This window comes from Microtus pennsylvanicus, chromosome 15 (assembly GCF_037038515.1).
Source record: "Microtus pennsylvanicus isolate mMicPen1 chromosome 15, mMicPen1.hap1, whole genome shotgun sequence".
NCBI classification, from domain to species: domain Eukaryota; kingdom Metazoa; phylum Chordata; class Mammalia; order Rodentia; family Cricetidae; genus Microtus; species Microtus pennsylvanicus.
Window position 1 is genome coordinate 24,497,797 of NC_134593.1, and position 17,059 is coordinate 24,514,855.

Below are 17,059 nucleotides of genomic sequence, written 5' to 3' on the forward strand. Positions count from 1 at the left end.
TCTGAAACAGAAGAGTCATTTTAACAGCATAAAAATGATACCTTCTTATGTGTGTTCTCATTCTTGTACATATATGTTGTATTCATGACTTGTGTGTTTGTTCATATATATGTGAACTCTGGGTGCCGAGAATGACATGTCTCTCATCAAAAGTACTAAACTTACTTATTTGTTTAATTTTCTTCCCAGTGTAAGATTTCCCCCCAATCTGGTATCAGAATTAATTCATTTTTTCTTTTGGGTTTGTTGTCTGTCTGCCTATCAGTCATCTGTCTGCACACTGTTATTCTTTTCTTTTGTCTGAAAAGCAGTAGTAGAAATGTGGGATTTAGCTTCCTTATCCCCCAGAGGAGGTTGGTGGTTTCTCTGACCATGCTTTCAATCAGTCCCAGCACACTAGACACTGATGGCTTAAGCAGGTTATGTATTCCCAGACAGTGAGAGGCCCTCAAGGAGAAAGCTGCTAGAGTGGGCTGTGCTCTACCGTTTTCTTGGCACTTCCCCGTGGAAGAACTGTGCCCCTGCAGCCATGAAAGAAGCACTCAGCTCACAGGGACAAAAGGGCAGCAAAGGACAACCTTGCTATCTTCTTGTCAGGGCACGAGAAATCTTCCTCTTAGTCCCCTTGAGTGGACTCTGTCTAGTAGCTGCAAGGGAGTCTGCAAAGGAAGGCTCTCATCTGTGACTGCAACACTGTACCCCAAATGTCTGCTGTAGCATTCAGACCCTGGTCTCTTCTTTCTGTCCTTGGCTAATGTGTCTTCTGTCTAACAAACCTTGCTCATAACTAACTGGTGCTGATCCTTATTTTTATACCACTTGCTGTTTTGATCTTACAGGAAAGATTAGAAGGATGCAAGCTCATGGGAAATGCTTTTCATTTTTTTCCTTCCACACTGAAAGTGTTGCTGACTGGTCTCCCAGACCCTCAGATGCTTCTGTATGGTTCTGTACACCGTGGTGTTTTACTTATAAAGTCTCCAGAGACTTGTCAGCACATCTAGTTCTTGTTCTGATATGGTCCTCAGCTTTTCTCTCTCACCTAATGTGTAGAAGTTGTGCGAACTTTGTTGCAGTCACTTGTACGCATGTAGATGTTTTATTTCTAGCACTAGAGTACAAAGGTCCTAAGTGTAGCAGCTTCTTGGTACTGCTTTGGCATTTCCTTAGCCTCTAGCAAATGCTAGTGTGTAAGGAATGGGATGACTAAGCATCCTTCTTAATTTAATGACCCTTTTTTCACCCCAAGACTCAATCTGCCAAAAAAGAAAAAGAAAGTCGAACGAGAGGATGAGGAGCATGATGCTTCCCTGAAGAACGACAGCAGCTATGAGCATCTGGATGCTGACGGGGACTCTTCCAGTGAGGTGTCCAGTGAGATCAACTTCAACTTCGAGTATGCACAGATGGAGGTGACCATGAAGGCACTGGGCAGCAACGGTGAGCACAGGCTGTGCTTGTGGGAGGTCTGAGCATGTTTTTGATGACACACTTTTCTTGATGACCTCTGAACTCTGTTTGTATCCTTGGTTGTAATAATTGATTCTACTTACAGAACATCCTCTCTCTGCTGTGATAAATCACTGCAAACTTGTCCTCATGGGTGGAATTTCCCAGGTTTGAAGTGTGACTACCTTTGGTTTCTTGTGTTTCTGGAGCATTCACTACAACCGAGGTTGTGCAGAGAACATATTTTAGCCTTCTCTTTTGCTGCTTTGCAGACAAGGTTGAGTCTATCTAAGGTATCACACAAGTAACTGGCAGTGAGAAAGCCACGCTTACTCCAAATTGTCTAGAATGTGTCAGGTCATGGCAGTTTGGATGAATGATGGGTGTCTGAAGTATACTTTATGTCTTGGGGTTTCTATTGCTGTGAAGAGACACCATGACCATGGCAGCTCTTATAAGGAAAAACATTTAACTGGCGGGGCATGTGTGCACGTAGGGGCGGGGGGTAGGTTTAGGAGAACTCACTTACAGTTTCAGAGGTTCAGTCCATTACCATCATGGCAGAGAGCATGGTATCGTTCAAGCAGACGTGGTGCTGGAGAAGTAGCCGAGAGTCCTGCATCTTGGAGGCAATAGGAAATGGTCTGAGACACTGGGTAGTATCCTGAACATAGAAAACCTCGAAGCCTGCCCCCACAGTGACACACTTCTCTAATAGTGCCACTCCCTATGAGCTAATGGGGCCAGTTACATTCAAACTATCACACCATACTCTCTTATTCATTACGTTCTTTTTATTTTTTTCTTTTAACATGTTCAGATCCAATGCAGTCCATATTGAACAGCCTAGAGCAGCAGCATGAGGAGGAAAAGCGATCGGCTCTAGAGCGCCAGAGGCTCATGTACGAACACGAACTGGAACAGCTCCGAAGAAGGCTGTCTCCTGAGAGGCAGAACTGCCGTGGTGTGGACCGGCTCTCCTTTCACTCGCCCAGTGCCCAGCAGCGCTTGAGACAGTGGGCTGAGGAGAGGTAGGTATGCCGGACAGCCTGACTGATTTGGGTAGTGTTTGTACTCCCTACCTGGGAAGGTTCTGCATGGAAACACTGGGTGGTGCTTACAAAGAGTAGCATTTCAAGAGGGTGCTACAGCCAAGAGTCACTTGGTGTGTCTCTCTCCCTCCTTCTCCTCCTTCACTTCTTTCCCACCTCTTCCCATCTCTCTATTTCCTCTCCTTTTTTCCTCTTTCATTTTTCTTTTGTTGTTATTTTGAGGCAGAATTTTATAAACATGTATCTTCCAAGTTGGCCTTGAAATCACCCTGCAGTGTATGCTGGCTTGGAACTTAGAATCCTCCTGCCTCAGCACCCTGTACACTGGGATTGCAGGTCTGTGCTCATGTGCTGCCTAGATTCGTCTTTGCTCGTTTTCCTTTCACAGCACCGAGGATTGAACTTGTGGCCTAGTGGATGCTAGGCAGGCACTCCACCACCAAGCTGCTTTCCAGCTCTTTCTTTTCATTTTTGGAAAGATGGGAATTGCCGGTACTTTCAGCTTTCTTTAAAGCAGCCCATGCTAGTTGGATGGGTGACACACGGCTCTAATCCCAGCCAGCACTCAGGAGGCAGAGAAAGGCAGATCTCTGGTCTTTTTAAGACTAGTCTGGTCTCAGGGCAAGTTCCAGGTCAGCCAGGGCTACACAGAGAGAACCTGTCTCAAGAAATCCACCACCACCACCAACAAAATGCCATGTTAGATGCTGCTCATTTTCAGTCTGTGTGGCCTTTGGCTTTGAACAGAGAAGTGTACTTTACCATTGTACCATGCTTTAGATTATGAAGGTTGGTAGATGCCCTTTTTAAGAAAGGGGAAAAGAAAGTTGATAGTCTGGACTAATGAGGTCAGGTAGGTAAAGCACGATGCTAATAAGATGCAGAGCACCATCTTGATCTCTGTATGAGCTAATTAGCATAGCACTAAATGCCATCTCCCACAGCTCCAGAGTGCAGCACTAACCCCTGCTACTCCGGTCTGCATACCTGCAAACGTCCCTGTCGACTGGAGAGTGAAGCATGTCGTATTGAGTGCATCTGAATTGATCAGGGTGCCTGGTGATTGATACACATTTAGTTTGTAGAGCCCTGCACCTACCTGTGGCCAGCTTGCTATGCAAGGAGTGCTGTGCTGTGACATGGTCCAGAGACCAGTGTGTGCAAGGGGCAGTGTTCATACATGTTCCTGAGTACAGGAGAGAGTTGTGGAGTTGTGAATGAGTTGAGTGTGACCATGGTTTCCCATATGCTGTTTTGTGTGTTGTTTCCTGCACCCACCAGTCCTGTTTTTATTTTCTCTTAAAGAGAAGCAACATTGAATAACAGCTTGATGAGGCTAAGGGAACAGATTGTAAAGGCCAACCTACTGGTGCGAGAAGCTAGTTACATCGCAGAGGAGCTGGATAAAAGAACTGAGTACAAAGTTACCCTCCAGATTCCAGCCTCCAGCCTGGATGCCAACAGGAAGGTGAGGAAAGCAGAAACGCCATAGCTGAGGCTGCACTGGGCTCCACCCAGTGGTTGGATTAGTGGGAAGTTATTTCCTTCTAATTTTCTGAGTGTGTGCTTGCTCGTGTGACTCTGTTCGCCACTAAGCATGCACTCCTGGTCCTATCATTTCTTCTCATTCAGCTTCCCTTCTTTATTCCTGCATTTTTTGTTGAGACAAGGCCTCAAATTCAAGGTAATTCTCCTGCCTCAGCCTCCCAAGTTCTGAGGTATGGGTATGAGCTTCTTGGATTTTTTAATTATATCTTGTGGTTTATAATAGTTTAGGCTGGCCTTGAAAACTTTGTCCTCTTGCCTCAGCCTTCTGAGTGTAGGATTATGTGTGCACACCCACCCTGGAGACAGCACTGCTCTGGAAAGAGTGCTGCAGTGGCACTCAGTCCATGTGCAGTGCTGTGCGGCCACTGGCAGTGCCTCATGCTCTGCTCCTTTAGTTGTTGTAAGTAGGAAACTGATGAGAATTTTTTTGCCCTCAAATGAATGACTGGGGTACCCTAGATACCCATGTCAGCATTCCATGTGGCTACTCTTTTAAAAGGCTACTTTATGAAGAGATAAAACGCTATTGATTTAATCAAATGAAAAGTCACAGTTTTGGGGGCTGACAGGATGGCTCACTGGGAAAAGGCACCTACCACTGAGCTTGATGATCTGAGGATGATCCCCAGGACCCACATGTTGGAAGGAGACTGCCAACTCCTGCAAGGTGACCTCTGACCTCCTCATGTGCCATGGCACACACACACACACACACAATAAATATGAAAAACCCTCACACTTCTGAAAATAAATGTTTGTTAGGCTACAGCAGTGGTAAACTCCTGCAATCCCAGCCTTTAGGACAGTGGTTTTCAGCCTTCCTAATGCTGTGGCCCTTTAATACAGTTCCTCATGTCATGGTGAGGAACCCCAGCCATAAAATTATTTTCGTTGCTACTTCATAATTATAATTTTGCTACTGTTATGAATCGTAAATATCTTGTGTTTTTGATGGTCTTAGATGGCCCCTGTTCGACCCCAAAGCAGTCACAGTTCATAGGTTGAGAACTGCTGCTTTAGGAGGTGGAAGCAGGAAGGTCAGGAGTTTGAGTCCAGCCTGAGGTACATGAGACCCCATCTCAAAGAGTAAAAAAGTTTCATAACCATCTCAGCTGACTTTGCCTTGTTGCCACCTCCCGTCTCTGCAGCGAGGCTCTCTCCTCAGTGAACCTGCCATCCAGGTGAGAAGAAAAGGAAAAGGAAAGCAGATTTGGTCTTTGGAAAAGCTGGAAAACAGGCTCTTGGATATGAGAGACCTCTACCAGGAGTGGAAGGAGTGTGAAGAAGACAGCCCGGTGAGTCGCTCAAGGGTCACTTACCTGGTTGTCCGAGAAGGGACCACATTATAGCGAATTTGCCGGCTCGGGGATGTTGAATGCTTTTCCACGATCATTGCTCTAATTTTTAAAGTAAAATTTATTTTAATCCTTAAGTTGTCAAGCTATGTAAGAATTTTAATAATTGGTCATTTGCATGTTTTTTTTTCTTTTTTTATCTCCTTTCCTTTTGGGGTTCTAGCAGAATTTGCCTTTCCGTCTGCTAGTGAGTGCATCTGTCTCAGGTTATTCTGGGTTCTCTCTGAGGCAGGTACCAGGCCATCTCAGCACACTGCAAACAGCTACCCCCCCATTCATGGTTTCACAGTCATCAGTGCACCCTGGTGTTTCTGTGTTAGGAAGGTTTGTGAAGGCATTTTGATCCCAAAGTAAGTGCCCAAGATCTATTCTGGCTCTGGCTCCTCTATTGCCAGGTTTTCTTGCTCAAGTAAGCCATGTTGTACATACCTAAAACAGAAATACACCCTGTGTTATTTTTTGTTGGTCTCTTCTAGACATTTGTTCTCGTAAGACAGGACTCCCTGTAGCCCACCTTGCTCTTCTTACCTCAGCCTCCTGAGTGGAGGGAGGGTTTATGGCGTGCACCGTCACACCCTGCTACCTATACCGGTGTTTACAATTCCACATGGAGTGCCTTTCTTCCTTAGCTCTTTTTAATGTTTGTTTTTTTCACATTGTCATCTTACTAAGAGATGATATTTTTGTATAAATTTGTAGTTTTCTTCTATAGTTCTATAGAAAGATGCCTCCCCCCTTCACCCCGCTGCTGTGTGTCTAACAGTTTAGAGGGATTTTGGGGCCTGAGAGAACAATGAGGGGGTAGTGCTCTCAGCCTTTTCTTTTTAGTCATCTGTCTGTTTCTCTATTTCTGTGTCAACCCTTCTGCATAAAGAAGCTGTCAGAGACTGAGGCAGGAGAATCTCTGTTAATTCAAGGTCAGCCTGGTCTGTATGTGAGTTATAGACCAGCCAAGGCTACAGAGAGAGAGAGAGAGAGAGAGAGAGAGAGAGAGAGAGAGAGAGAGAGAGAGAGAGAGAGAGAGAGAGAGAGGAGGAGGAGTCGTCTAGATATGGTGGTAAAATTATTGGTCAAATGAGTTTACTTTATGTGGGTTTTTTTTCTTTCGAGGTTGTATGTTTGAAATCTCTTTCAGGTCACCCGGTCCTACTTCAAGCGTGCTGACCCATTCTACGATGAGCAGGAGAATCACAGCCTAATTGGTGTGGCCAATGTCTTCCTGGAGACCCTGTTTTATGACGTGAAGTTACAGTATGCTGTGCCAATCATCAACCAGAAGGGAGAGGTGGGCTTTCACTGTGGCTCATTCTGCAGAGCAGTCAGGGGACAGGGAGTGGGCGGTGACAGGACACTTATCGTTAATACCTTTGTTTTCTAGCCAGTCCTGACTAGTGATAGTGTTGTGTGTGGATACCTTGTGTTTCCATAGGGCTGTAAGTTGACTTCCTATCTTGTTTAGATTTCTAGCAGCGCAGCAGCTATTAGAAAATCACCTGTTAGGTTTTCACACATTGTTACTCTGGCTTTATCAAGGGAGACAGGTCCCACAGAGAAAATTCAGCCCAGAAACCAGTGCTTGCTTTGCCTCCTTCCTTCAGGTGGCAGGCCGGCTGCATGTGGAGGTGATGCGACTCAGCGGGGCTATTGGGGAGAGGATCGTAGGAGGAGAAGATGCTGCAGAGGTCAGCTCTGACAAGGACGCTCAGGAGAACAGGCTGGTTTGCATGGTAAGCTCCAGACCCAGTCTAGAAGGTGGGACCACCTATGAGATTGTAGGTATTTGCATAAGAAACTCACTTCCAATAACTTGTAAATGCCTGTCTTCAAAGAAATCTTTTAGCGTTCAGTAACTTAGGGGTTGTTTGTCATACTTCTGGAAGACGCACTCAGCACTTTCAGCACTTTCTCCCTGTGGCCTTTCTCTCAGCAGTCAGGGTGACTGAGCCTGCTTGCGTGTCCTGCTCTGTGGAAGCAGCCCAGAATTCCCATAGGAGTTTCTATTAGTGGAGCTTTCGAGTTCTGATGAAGTGGATGTTTGCCTCTCTGTGGCCTGTCCCTCAGCTGCTGCCAGTTCTACTTTTCCCAGCTTCTCCCTGGTTACCCAGTGCCTTTGTGTGTGCCGTTCCAGCCCCACAGTTCCTGGCCCTTTCTGTCTGATCTCCCTGTGTGTGCTGTTCATGGCACACTCTGAATGTTTCCTTGAAGACCTATGTCAGGCACCAGGGTAAAGATGAAAATGCCAGGTTCCCACTGGCCAGTGGTAGGAATCTGCGGGTATGAGCAGAGGCCTCTAGTGTATGATCCATTGCTGTGATAGAGCTGGCATCAGCTGTCTGGACACCCAGGAAAGCTGTGAATTCACGAGGTGGGTTCTGAGGGAGACTGAGGGAGATCCTGGGAGAATGAGACTGCAGGAGAGATGTTAGCTAAAACCAGATCTACAGGTGCTGTGGTGTTTTTGCGGGTGAAGAGTACTGAGGATGGCATGCTCCCCGCTACCTGTGACCTAGTCCCTTTATAGTACAGTCCTTGCCTGAATCTCCAGTGCCCCCTAGTGGACCAGTGCTGCTAGTGCTCTGAATCCTGGCAGGGTTTTGATGACAAAAGACCAGTAAGAACCTGTAGTGTTTAAAAGAGATGATTAAAGATCTGCAAAGAAGTGTAAGTCAGGCTCTTGTTCCTAACTCATCCTAGGTCAGCATTCTTCCTCAGTAAATACTTCTAGAAATGAAGTTGTTGAAGGAGTAAGTTGCACACTGCCGTGGGTGGGAGCGAGTGTTGCTGTGAGCAGGGCTGCTTTCTGCAGCCGTTCACATGATGAGGCCTGCGGTGGTCTGAGACATGAGTTGCTTCAGTGGGAGGGGGCAGTTCCTAACTCACTAATGGCCCCACTCTTGCTAATTTGTACTTGACTGCAGAACCTCTTCGTGGAGGTCACGTGCCTGGTTACCACAGGTTTGTAGGCTCTGACTCCACGTGGCCCATTTCTGAGATAACAGACGGTGACTGCATCTCTGGGAGGTCAGCTTTCATAGTGTAAAATAATGAGAATGATGCCAGGTGGTGGTGGCTTTAATCCTAGCACTCAGGAGGCAGGGGCAGGTGAATCTCTGTGAGTTCAAGGCCAGCCTGGTCTACAAAGTACGTTCCAGGACAGCCAGGGCTATGGAGAAAAAACTCTGTCTCAAAAAACCAAAACCAAAACCAAAAAAAAAAAAAACAAAACGAGAATGAAAATTTGTCATTAAAAAGGGAGACACGTATCTGAGATAACATGGCGTTTTAAAAAATGACAAAATACGTTAAGATTTAATGGAAGATACCGAGCATGAAAGTAGTAAGGACGGTATGGTCAGTCCCACGCCCCTGCTCCTCAGTGCCCAGACAGCCCAGCATGGCTCGTCATGCACTTCATGCTGCCACTCCCATTAGGAATAGCTTTAGGACAGACACCCAAATCATCTTCGTTCATTTGGAAGTAGTATGTGTCTCCAAAATAGTAGGTACTTAAAAAAAGAATCAAAATAGTTAATTCCTTAAGATCACAAACTATATAGCCAGCCTTCTTAAACGTCTTTGTTAGTGTCACCCAGCTTTCTCTTATCTCTAGATTCTGCGCTCTTTCTCACCTTGAAATTTGTTTGTTGTAAAACCTGTATGTTGCCTTGTTGTGTGTTGATGGTCATACATGGCATACGCAGAGGCATTAGATATAGGGCAGCAGCAAAACAGGATGTGCCACATAATAGGAAAGCAAGTATGTATTATAGGGAGTGGTGTGTTTTCTGTTACAGTTACGGATTTTTAAAATTGTCTTCACGTCATAATGAACTCTTAGACTTAACATATGTGTCTTTTAATGGGTATTCATTACTTGTAACAAATCTCCAGTGTTCCCAGAGTTGAGTAGTGGCAGCCCTTTCACTTTGCTTTTGAGTCCTGCAGATAGGAGCCTGACTGTCATTGACAAAAGCTTTAGCTTTTGGGAATGGCGGACATTTTATCTCCTCCTATACACACTTCTTTTTCCGGACTCAGAATCCACCTCTCTTAAGAAGCTGTGTTCATTTAAAGGGGACATGCTTCTTAGAGGCCATGCCCTTGCCGTGAGAGCCCATTGCATAAAAGGCGAGACACCACAGTGAGTGAAGTTCCTGTGGAAAGTCAAACCTTGGGGTGGTTTTAGTACCATGAGCGAGGGAAACCATGGCCATTCAAGACATCTGCATTCCTTTTTTCCATAATGAAAGTATGTCCATATTCCTGTTTTCAAAAACAGTAAATTAAAAGCCCCAAATAACATTGATTCCTGACAATACTTTTTAGCTCTTTCATGCTAAGCTGAAAGTTGAGAGCTATCCTGACACCTTGTGGTGATTTCAATTTTTGAAGTTAACTAAAAAAAAAAAAAAAAAAAAAAAGACAATTGTTCCAAAGAACATGCGTTTATTCCTCGTTCTTGTTGCTCTTCATTCCTGGCAGTCTTAATTCTCAGAAGTTCCTGTAGAGGGCAGGTTAGCACATCCGATCTTGTTTCTTGTTTATTTCAGCCTTAGATGCGATTCATTTCTGAAGGAATGCAATGGCTTTCAGATGGAATTCTGTGTGTACGGGGCATGCTCAGCAGTGCCTGTCCTTGCTGTCACTCATCTCTTTGTTTTCATTGGTGTGGCTGGCCTCACCTGTGTCAGGTTAGACATAAATCCTCCCCTCTCTGCCGGGAGAAAGCTAGGCTTAAGAGTTTACACCAGCACACAGGCTAGCAAGTGGCAAGAATTCTTTTAGATCTGTGTAATACCAAGACCTTGTTATTATGCCCCACAGCACATTACCTCATTTGAGGTATGTAATAAACATTTTTAACATGTGGAGAATAGAACTTTGAAAATTTTCCTGTAAAATGTATTCTAGAATACTGATGGTCAGTTCAGTGTGAAGAGAGAAAACACATTAGCCTTTCAGAGCCTGTCAGAGACTTGCTGCCTGGGTAGTACAAGCTCGTTGGCATCTCAGGAAGAATTGCATAAAATAAAGTCTCTGTCTATTGGCTGACCTGTTTTGTTCGTTACACAGGAAATCTGCTTTGCGTCCTCAGAGTCCCTGAATGCCATGGTTATAGTTGAGGTTGCTGAGCCACGAGAACTTACACCACACAGTACAATTTATTCTCATTAAATTTATATACTAGATCTGGAGTGAATCAGACAACTTAGGGAAAGAAAGTGGCTGGACAGGTAATTGGTGATGAACTCCATTGTGTGAGAATCCTCCTGTTCATAGTGTTCTCCAGAGGAACAGAACTTATAGAATGAATCTGTCTGTCTGTCTGTCTGTCATCTAAAGGGGATTTATTAGAATGGCCTGCAGGTTGTGTTTCAGCTATTCCAACAATGACTACTGATGAATGGGAGGTCCAAGAATCCAGTTGTTCAGTCCATGAGACTGGATGCCTTAGGTGGTCTTCAGTATACAGCAGAATTCCAAAGTAGTCTGTAATGTCAGTGAGGGAGTGGACTTGATAGGGAGAGTGGGAGCAAGCCGGCAAAGAGGACAAGCTTCCTTCCACATCCTTTCTAAAGGCTGCCAGCAGAATTAAAGGTAGATCTTTTCACCTAAAAAGATCTGGATTAAAGGTGTGTCTTCCTACCTCAAAGATCCAGATCAGAAGTGATCTTTCCATTTCGAGTGATTTAATTAAGAAAAAAAGATCCCAGGACTGGAAATCCAGAGAATCCTGGTTCAATTCTAAGTATCCCGAAGGCAACTTACAACTATCTATAACTCCAGTTCCAGGGGATCTGGCAGATATAGAAGGAGGAAAAACACCAATACACATAAAACAAAAATAAATTAAGAAAGAAAGAAAGAAAGAGTCCCTTACAGGCATGCTCAGCCATTTGGGTTTTAGTTAATTCCAGATGCAGTCAAGTTGACAACCAGCCAAAATTATCACATATACCATGCAGTATAATTAATAATTCTATAATTTTCTTCATACTTGTGTGGTTTTAAGACCATCACAAGCTACTACAGAAACTCCAAATTTAAATCTAGATGTTGTTGCAAAAAGTATGAAAAATGTTTGGCTTCTTTAAGATCTGAGTGAGCAGCTGGAGGGATGGCTCAGTGGCTAAGGGTGTGTGCTGCTCTTCCAGAGCCTGAGTTCTGTTTCCACCATCCACTTGAAGCAGCTCACAACTGCTTGTAACTCCAGCTCCAAAGGGTCTGATGGCCTCTCTGAGGGTACCTGCATATACATCATGTTCACACATGTATGTTCACACCTACAGACACACAGATGTGTATATGAATATATATATATAGATAAATGGGGCTAAGAGTACTTGCTTCTCTTGTAAAGGACTGTTCCTAGCACCCATGTCAGGCAGCTTATGTCTTCTGTAACTCCAGAAGGGGATCAGACACCCTCATTTGAGCTCCACAAGAACCTGCATTCACAGGCACATACCCACATGTAACACACACATCCGTATAGTTAAAAAATTACTAAAAGTAGCTTTTTTTTTTGTTTTAAGACTCCGATGCAGGAATTTTCTCTGGGGCGTTGATCCTATTGGGCCCATGTGTCTGGCCATCCTTTGTAATCATGGATTCCAGGGTCCTCATCCAGAGATTCATTTGAGTGTTTGCTGTCACTCTCTGGGGAAGGTATTGGGGCAAAAAACTGTCCGTGCAGAAAGCAGCAACTCTACGATCTTTACCTCCTTCATTCTCCGCTCCAGACAGACGGTCAAGTGCAACACTCAAGGCAGTTCATTACTAGGAATAAAATAAAAATTAAGTAATATTATTTTAGCACGTAGCATGCTATTCCAGAGCTCAGTTCCTCCTTATACTTGAGATAATTGAGTGACTCCATTCCCTGCCCTGAAGATTGGCTGCTCACTGAACCAGACACAGTTTTGTGCTTTGTTCCTTGTGCTCAATGCCTTTGTGCTTTCCTTATAAAATACTGGGCCTCTGGGAATGACGATGATGGTATCCTACATCCTGACAAGCTAAGATTCAGATGCTCTTGTCCGTTTCTAAGTGCTGCCTAGTACCCACCTTGGCATTTGGTTGTCATCACCCTGTGTCAGGCTGCCCTGTATGCTAGTCCCAGACCAACCTGAAGGACATAGGCCCAAAGTAGGAGCATGTTTGGTGACAGAGCCAGAGCAGGACCACGACCCCACCCCACCCCAATCTCCTAATTAAGTACTCCTGGGAGCTTGCTGGTCGAGACAGTGGAGTCTTCTTTCCCTTCAGGTTAAAATACTACAAGCCACAGGATTGCCGCAACATCTGTGCCACTTTGTGTTCTGCAAATACGACTTCTGGGATCAGCAGGAGCCAGTGACTGTTGCCCCCGAAGTGGATACCTCTTCGTCTCCCACCAGCAAGGAGCCACAGTGTATGGTTGTGTTCGATCATTGCAGTGTGAGTTCCTTTCCAGTTTACCACAGTGCCCAAGTTATTTGTGTAAACACAGCTAATGAGTGATACTACATCTTTGGATGATTGGCTTAACAAGATTAGAGACTACCCCAATGTTCTGCCATGTTGATTGCTTGCTCTTTCCAACCAGTTATTATTAATGACGATATTTTTGTGGGCAGAATAAACTCAAAGTAGTGACTGTCACTTTGCCTTTGGTTGGTGACCATCAGAGTTTGGACTAGCTTTTGCTATTTACTCCACATTTGACTCCCAACAAGAATGAAAACAGGCTCCCAAATATACTGCTAACAAAATAATTTGCTATGCTTACAGATTAGTTTTTCAAAATGAGAAGTTTTAAAGTCATGGCTATATTTATATATTTTTAATTTTAAAAGATTAATTTTTTAAATCAGTGTGTGGCTGTGCACACATGAGCGCAGGTACCCATAGAGGCCGACGCATCAATCCCCTGGATCTGGGTAGTTGAGTCACCAGATGTGGCCCCTGGAAGAGCAGTACTCACTCAGTCTTAAGCATGGAACCATCTCTCCAGCTGCCCTCAGATCCACTCTGTATTTGAAAGCAAGTGTGTTAGTCTGTATGCACATTGCTATTGGTGTTAAATGACCATTGTGTCCTATGAGGAAAGTATGCCATTGTCTCTGTCTTTCCTCCCTGACGTCATTAAGGTGTGAAGCCTGGCTTACGTGGTCGAAAGACCAAGCCAGTGTGTGCTGCTCTGCAATGAGCTGTTGTGTTTCAGGAGTTCAATGTTAACATCACAGAAGACTTCATTGAGTACCTCTCAGATGGGGCACTGGCCATTGAAGTCTATGGACATAAAATGACTGATCCTCGGAAGAACCCAGCCCTGTGGGATTTGGGAATCATCCAAGCAAAGACAAGGAGTCTTCGGGACAGGTGAGTTTTGATGATGTTCGTTGGATTCCCATTTCTTGTTTTAAAAAATTGCTGGAGATGACCATCATTTATTTTTAAATTCGTTTTCTTTCCCTTGTGTATGTGTGGTATATACATGTGTGTAGACATATTTGCATGAGTAGGGGCATGGGCGTGTGCTAGTGCCCTGTGGTGAGGGGGAGTCAAAATTGGCATAGGAAGGAGCTGGAGAGATGGCTCAGCGGTTAAGAGCATTGCCTGCTCTTCCAAAGGTCCTGAGTTCAATTCCCAGCAACCACATGGTGGCTCACAACCATCTGTAATGGGGTCTGGTGCCCTCTTCTGGCCTGCAGGCATACACAGACAGAATAATGTATACATAATAAATAAATAAATATATAAAAAAAATTGGCATAGGAAGTTTTCCTCAAGTACTCTTCACCTTATTCAGAGGCCCCTCATTCAAACCTGGAGCTTACCAGCAGGGCTAAGCTGGCTAACCAGCTTGCTTCAGGGATCCTGTGTGTCTTTATGTTTAGAGCTGGAGTTATAGGCAGGCATTGGTTCATCCAGCATTTATGTGTTCTGGAGCCCTGGACTCTAGTGAGTCCTCATGCTTGGGCAGCAAGCATTTGAACTATTGAGCCATTCTGGTGTTTTATAAATTAATGGTCCCCTTTACTGCGCATCACCAGGTTTGTCTCTAGGGCTTTAGCCTCCCAGTAGAATGTTCTTAAAGCAGCGCACTTTAGAGGATGATGGGAAAAGCACATGGGTGTTTAAGAAGCAACAGTGGAATGAAGTTTAGGAGAAAGGTCACTTAGCACAGTGGGTTTTGTCTGATTAACCAGCTATGGAGAGGTGGATGCAGTCTGCTATAGGGTCATGTTGACCCCGTCTCCAGCTCATAGGTGTTTGTTGCTTGTTTGATTTTGTGCTGCTGGGGTTCAAACCCAGAGCCTCACACATGCTAGGCAAGCACTGTACATTCTGCACCCCCAGCCCTTTCCAGTTTTGAGTGGCATCAGTGATGGGAGGAGGGTAGGCTCATTTGATGACATACAAGAGTTAAAAGGGAAGGACTAAAAGAGGGGGTGCTTTTACTTCCATCTAATTATAGATGAGAAACTCCTAAATTAGAAGGTGAGATTTGTCTTCTTCATTTTCTTACTGACCTGAGAGTATATCGTTCTCAAGTCACAGATGACACCTTCCTGTGAGAAGAGCATCCTGTGCTTGGTTTCTGCATACTGGCTATAGTATTTCAGGCATTGGATAACCTGTGCTCTGTGTGTGTGTGTGTGCATGTACATGCGTGCACTCATGTTCACATGTATGCATGAATGTAGAGGCCAGAGGTTGATGTTACATGACTTCCTCAGTTGCTCTCCACATTATATATCAAGGCAGGGTCTCGCTCTTGAACCCAGAGCTCAGCAGTTCAGCTAGTCTAGCTGTCTACCTTACTCTGGAGAGCTCTATGTTTGTGCCTTCTGTTCACTGGGATTACTGGTGGGCCACTGCACCCACTGTCTATGTGGGTTTGAACTCTGAGCCATTGTTCTAACCCCATATTGTAATTTCTGAAAAATAAAAGTGCCAGTGATTAAGGGGTAGCTCAGTGGTAGAGCACGTGCTTAGCACATGAAGGCCACCTGGATTCAGTCCTCAGAAATCATAACAGAAAACCAAGGAGCCATCCTGTATCTGATGCTGTGAGTTTGGCTTTCTGTTCACGCTGTTTGCCATTACATACGTACTGTACATGCCTTTCTGACATGAAGATCATTTTCCTGGGCTCCTCTGTTTAAGGTCATTTTCACTGTTAAGTAAAATGTAAGATCTTCAGCTCTCTTCATTGAAGTAGAGAGGCATGATTTGGAGACTGTAAAGGTGGCTCAGTCAGTAGGTTACTTGCCCAGCATGGATGAAGCCCTGGGTTTGATTCATAGTACTGCATAAATTCCTGTGTTGTCACACGTCTGTAATCTCTGGAGAAGGAGGCAGGAAGATTGGAAGTTAAAGGTTACCTTCGACTATCTATCAAATATATATCTATGTATTTGAAACCCTGCCCCTTCCAAAAGAAGTGTATTTCCCAAGGACTGCATGTATTTCCTAGGTGGAGTGAAGTCACCAGGAAGTTGGAATTCTGGGTTCAGATCTTGGAACAGAATGAGAATGGTGAATACTGTCCCGTGGAAGTGATTGCTGCAAAAGATGTCCCAACAGGAGGGATCTTCCAACTCCGACAGGTACCAAGACTGTGACGTCATAGTAAATTCCTTGACACCAGAAGACTTACAGTGGATTCTTTTGAACAGAACTCTTGATGATGATTAAATATACAATGGTCAATCCATTTCTTTGAGAAATTTAAGTTTATTGGCATTTATGTATTGTGAACGAATGTGGGTAGTTGTGCATGTGGAAGTGAGAGGACTTTTGAGATATTGTTTTCTTCTTTTTCCATATAGTCCTGGGGTTTGAACTCAGGTTGTTAGACATGGCAGGAACTTCCTTACTTACTTAACCATCTCACTGGCCCTTTTTTAGTTTTTTTGTCTTCAAGCCCATTTTTATATTAAAATTGTTTCTTATGTTATATACATTTCTTTTATTGCTTCTTACGATATTTTTTTAAAGATTTATTTATTTTTTTATTATGTACACAACATTCTGCCTCGATGTATGCCCACACGCCAGAGGAAGGCGCCAGATCTCAGTACAGATGGTTGTGAGCCACCATGTGGTTGCTGGGAATTGAACTCAGGACCTCTGGAAGAGCAGCCAGTGCTCTTAACCTCTGAGCCATCTCTCCAGCCCACGATATTTTAAAAATAGTTTCTAAAAAGGTTAAAAAAATAAGCTTTTTTGAAAAAACATTTACTACTTTGTGTGTGTGTGTGTGTGTGTGTGTGTGTGTGTGTGTGTGTGTGTGTGTGTGTGAGTGAGTGATTGTGTGCCACAGGACACAGTGGAGGTCAGAGGACAATTTGCAGACGTGGGTTTTCTCTACTATTCGTGTCCTAGGAATTGAACTTAGGTCATCAGGCTTGAAGCAAGCACCTTCACTGGGTGAGCCCTCTTGCTGGACTGAGAAGAAAAACTTTAAGGAAAACTTAGAATTGAGGAGTAGGGCATAAGGCAGACATGCCAAGCATTGTTTGTAGATTCATGAATACAAGGAAAGCTGTTCGAAGTAGCAGAAGGAACCGAACGTGCAGGGGCTGATCTGCCAGGTCCAAGCTGTGTACTTGTGAGCTCCTCCACCTGGAACGTGGGTTTGGGGTCAGTTAGGACAGTGCTGTA

At 44.4% G+C, this 17,059-nt stretch overlaps 1 protein-coding gene across 4 annotated transcripts in view; it reads left to right on the forward strand.

The window, feature by feature from the left end:
* Kif13b (kinesin family member 13B) overlaps window positions 1-17,059 on the forward strand; it is a 147,693-nt gene that overhangs the window by 85,335 nt on the left and 45,299 nt on the right. For all 4 annotated transcript variants that reach the window (XM_075949955.1, XM_075949952.1, XM_075949953.1 and 1 more), the window contains 9 exons: window positions 1,250-1,440; window positions 2,270-2,480; window positions 3,807-3,969; window positions 5,198-5,344; window positions 6,540-6,689; window positions 7,003-7,131; window positions 12,674-12,844; window positions 13,611-13,768; window positions 15,870-16,002. In XM_075949955.1, the coding sequence (XP_075806070.1) occupies window positions 1,250-1,440; window positions 2,270-2,480; window positions 3,807-3,969; window positions 5,198-5,344; window positions 6,540-6,689; window positions 7,003-7,131; window positions 12,674-12,844; window positions 13,611-13,768; window positions 15,870-16,002 (1,453 nt within the window). The remainder of the gene's footprint in view (window positions 1-1,249; window positions 1,441-2,269; window positions 2,481-3,806; window positions 3,970-5,197; window positions 5,345-6,539; window positions 6,690-7,002; window positions 7,132-12,673; window positions 12,845-13,610; window positions 13,769-15,869; window positions 16,003-17,059) is intronic.